We start from the raw sequence: 3467 nt of genomic DNA, 5'->3' as shown, positions 1-3467 counted from the left end.
AATGCCGAGCTGCAGCAGTATCAGGAGAACACTGCACTGTCTGTGATCATGAGCTTCTATAAGTTTGCTTGTAGAACACACGCTTTCAGGAGGTTTGTGAAGAAGACAGGAATGAGCTGAATGCCAGGGTGACTTGCTGTAACGCTGACACACCGACGCAGCCAGAAACCCCAAATGCCTTTTACACAAACCCCTCTGCTCTGGCCCAACGCCCGCCAAAACCAATGCAAGCTTTTCTCGTAATTCCGTGAGGTTTGGACCATGCCTCTTGTTTCCAACATCTCTGCTAGGAATGACTGACATGTCTTGCGAGGGCTGAGTGCTCAAGTACGTGAGCTGGGTGTTCCGGAGTGATTTTCTAGGATCTGCTGGTCGAAGTGCACGAAGCTTTAAACCACAGCCGTGCCCAGAATGAATACTTACACCCTGACGTTTTTATTTTTCGCTTAGGAAAAGAATGTGGTGGCGTCTTCACAGATTCCAAACACGTTTTTAAGTCACCAGGCTACCCAAACGAGTACGAAAATGACCAGATTTGCTACTGGCATATTAGAGTGAAGTACGGACAGCGTATCCACCTCCAGTTCCTGGAGTTCGACGTTGAAGACGACACTGCTTGCATGGCGGATTTCCTGGAAGTCTACGACAGCTACGATGATGTCAATGGCTTTGTGGGCAGGTAAAGCAATTCCACCTTTAATATGCAAAGAATCAAATGATTTGGTTATTTTTTTCCCCAGAACATTACAGTTGCTTTAGGTGAAAGGAGGGAGGTGGGGTCTTAAACTACGAGCAAAAACGTCTCTCAGTTACTATTCGCTACGGAACTAAAATATTTCCTAACCATCAGGACTGAATGAGTGTTACATATCATCTCTCTTACCAGATTTAGTTTCCTTCTTTGCTTAACTCTCACCTTTTCTTCTTCGATGTCCTATTTCTGCAGTCACATTTGGGTATGAAGTGCCTCAATTTTCCAGAACAAAAAATAAACCAGAGAAAGTGATAAAAGCCACAGAACCACAGACTGCTTCAGAGACCTCCAGAGCTCCCCCAGCCCAACCCCTGCAGGGAGCAGGGACATCTGCCCCCAGAGCAGGGGGCTCAGAGCCCCAAGGGCCAACCTGACCTGGGATGGGGCCAGCGATGGGGCTGCTCCCACCTCTCGGGGCAGCCTGGGCCAGGGGCTCACCACCCTCAGCATCCAAAAAAATCCGTCCCAATTCCTGCCACTTTTTGCATCCTCTCTACAAATCGTGTGTGGCAGAGAAGTGATCTAGTCCCTTTGTTTTGCCTTTACAGATGATTTTAAATGTTTTTCTCGACAATGTTCTTCCTTTCTTAGCCTTGGGCCATTGCTGGTTTCCTCAACCCCTTGTTAAATTGCTCTTTTTCTTGTTTTGCTGCATTTACCTCCTGCATATATTGAAAAACGTTTCCTGCACTTTTCCTTCCCCTAAACCTTACTATAAAAGAACGACCACAGTCCTTTCAGCAGCTGCTTTGCCGTGTAGCAGAGAACTGCACACACCGAACGCCTACAGCCTCCTCCGGCCCCTGAGCCAGCGCCAGCCCCAGAGGCACCGTGCAGGGCAGCACCGTGCAGGGCAGCACCGTGCAGGGCAGCACCCGCAGAGCGGGGCGGCGCCAGATTTGCTGCATCGTGTACTCACAACCATTGATTTTTCTCTTCCAGGTTTTGTGGGGACGAGTTGCCAGATGATATCATTAGCACAGGTAAGACACTGGCACTCGACGGTAAAAAACTTGGGCCTTTTTCCGTGTCGTTTTTTTTCCCTCTGGGTAAGAACTCCAAAGACGTGAGCCCTGCTTCAGGCGCCAGGTGAATTGTCAGATGACACTGGTGGGAGGGTGATGCAGCAACCTCACCCCCGTGTCACCTGGCGATCCAGGAGGCTCTATGCCAGACGTGTCCCACGGCATCTTACAGATCAGGAAACGCGTCGCAGAAAGCTCCGGGCACGGCACAACTTTATCCACCTCCAGGCTCTGCAGAAAAAGAAAACTGAGGAAAATCTGCCTGGTTTTCTGTGGGGCCAATAATCCTCCCAGAAAACAGCTCCGAGGCAGGGGCCCGGGTGGGTTGCTCCAAAGGTCTCAGAAGCAAGCAAGAGCGAGCCCTGCGAAGTAACACTGAACTACCCCGTTTTTATGTCACCCGAAAATGAAACCTTTGCTTTTGTTTTTCTTTCCTTGTCCCAGGCAACGTTATGACCCTGAAGTTTCTGACAGACGCCTCGGTGACCGCGGGGGGGTTTCAGGTTAGATATATGACGATGGACCTGCCTTCAAAGGCAAGCGACGGAAGGAATACAACATCCCAAGGGAAAGCCAACTTCCTATCTGGGAAATTCGGCATTATGTGAGCAGAGTAACGAGACACTCAGTCAGAAACGAGCTCTGGAAGCCAGTTCAGATATCTGTTTCCTCAGATATTTTCCTCGCATCTTTCTGAGTGTTTTATTTTCTGCTTTTATGTACGTTCTGTTAATATACTGGGAAATAAATTATAAAATGTTCTTACATGAATAACAGGAGACTGTTTTTAGATTACAAGTACTGTAAAAATCTGAAGGATTCATTGTTACCAAGGATTTTAAAATTATTTTTCTATATAAACTGTTCCTTCTCCTCATTCCTTCCTCCACACGAACAAACTGTTGTGTGACCATCTCAATGATTTTTAAACTGAATATGCTGTCCTCTCCTTATTTTCCCTGTTTCCACATATTTATTTGTTGGATTGTTGCTGTGTTCTCTATCCATTATTATTTTTTCAGTGAGCTCATTTCAAAAGGCCTTCAGGTGAGCTTGTTTTTAACACCTTGTGGAGGAACTATCGGCCACCGTGTCGGAAGCCAGAAGATGACAGAATCAATTCCATCATCGTCATCGTTCTGTTGCGAGATGAATGTCGTTTACACGGGCTGTGAGACTGTACTGTCCTGAACTGATGAACCGTTCTCGTTACGTTTTGAACTGCAGTTCAAACCCCTCGGTCTGAAGCAGCATTAAAGCTACCTCTGTTTTAATCACATCACAGTCTCCAATGAATTGTCTTTAGTTCTTGAGAACTTTTCAGTTTTGAAACATCTTTCTGGATTTCAAGCAGTAAATAAGTAAGTTCTAAGAGTTGAATCCTTTCGCTCTGAATGTTTTCCTGACCCCAGATCTGCTGAAGCTTAGTACCCGCTGAGCCCTCCTGAGAATCATGTTTTGCTTGGAGCACTGTGAATTCCTCGGAAAGAATTTTGCATGTCAGGAGGATGAGCTTCAGCTAATCAGACCCATCTTTTCTTTGTTTGTTCGAATTCTCGGTTCCTTCCATTCATTTCATCTGTGAGCTTTTGTCATTGTCATTTCAAAGGGAGTATAATCATGCTTCCTGCAGAACAAGGCTGCAGCTCGCACTGCAGCTTCTCTCCCTGTCATTCCCAACACTTCAT

At 46.6% G+C, this 3467-nt stretch overlaps 1 protein-coding gene across 1 annotated transcript in view; it reads left to right on the top strand.

Annotated features, from left to right (window-relative positions):
* The window catches only part of TNFAIP6 (tumor necrosis factor, alpha-induced protein 6), a gene marked incomplete at its 5' end in the record, with an annotated part of 5633 nt that extends 3229 nt beyond the window's left edge, over window positions 1–2404 (top strand). The window contains 3 exons of the mRNA XM_010139416.1: window positions 451–679; window positions 1697–1737; window positions 2224–2404. Of these exons, the coding sequence (XP_010137718.1) occupies window positions 451–679; window positions 1697–1737; window positions 2224–2387 (434 nt within the window). The remainder of the gene's footprint in view (window positions 1–450; window positions 680–1696; window positions 1738–2223) is intronic.
* Window positions 2405–3467: the final 1063 nt, after the last annotated feature.

The sequence above is a fragment of the Buceros rhinoceros genome, unplaced genomic scaffold (genome assembly GCF_000710305.1).
Source record: "Buceros rhinoceros silvestris isolate BGI_N320 unplaced genomic scaffold, ASM71030v1 scaffold22587, whole genome shotgun sequence".
NCBI classification, from domain to species: domain Eukaryota; kingdom Metazoa; phylum Chordata; class Aves; order Bucerotiformes; family Bucerotidae; genus Buceros; species Buceros rhinoceros.
The sequence above is the reverse complement of the archived record's forward strand: the minus strand, read 5'-3'. Positions and strand labels throughout refer to the sequence as shown.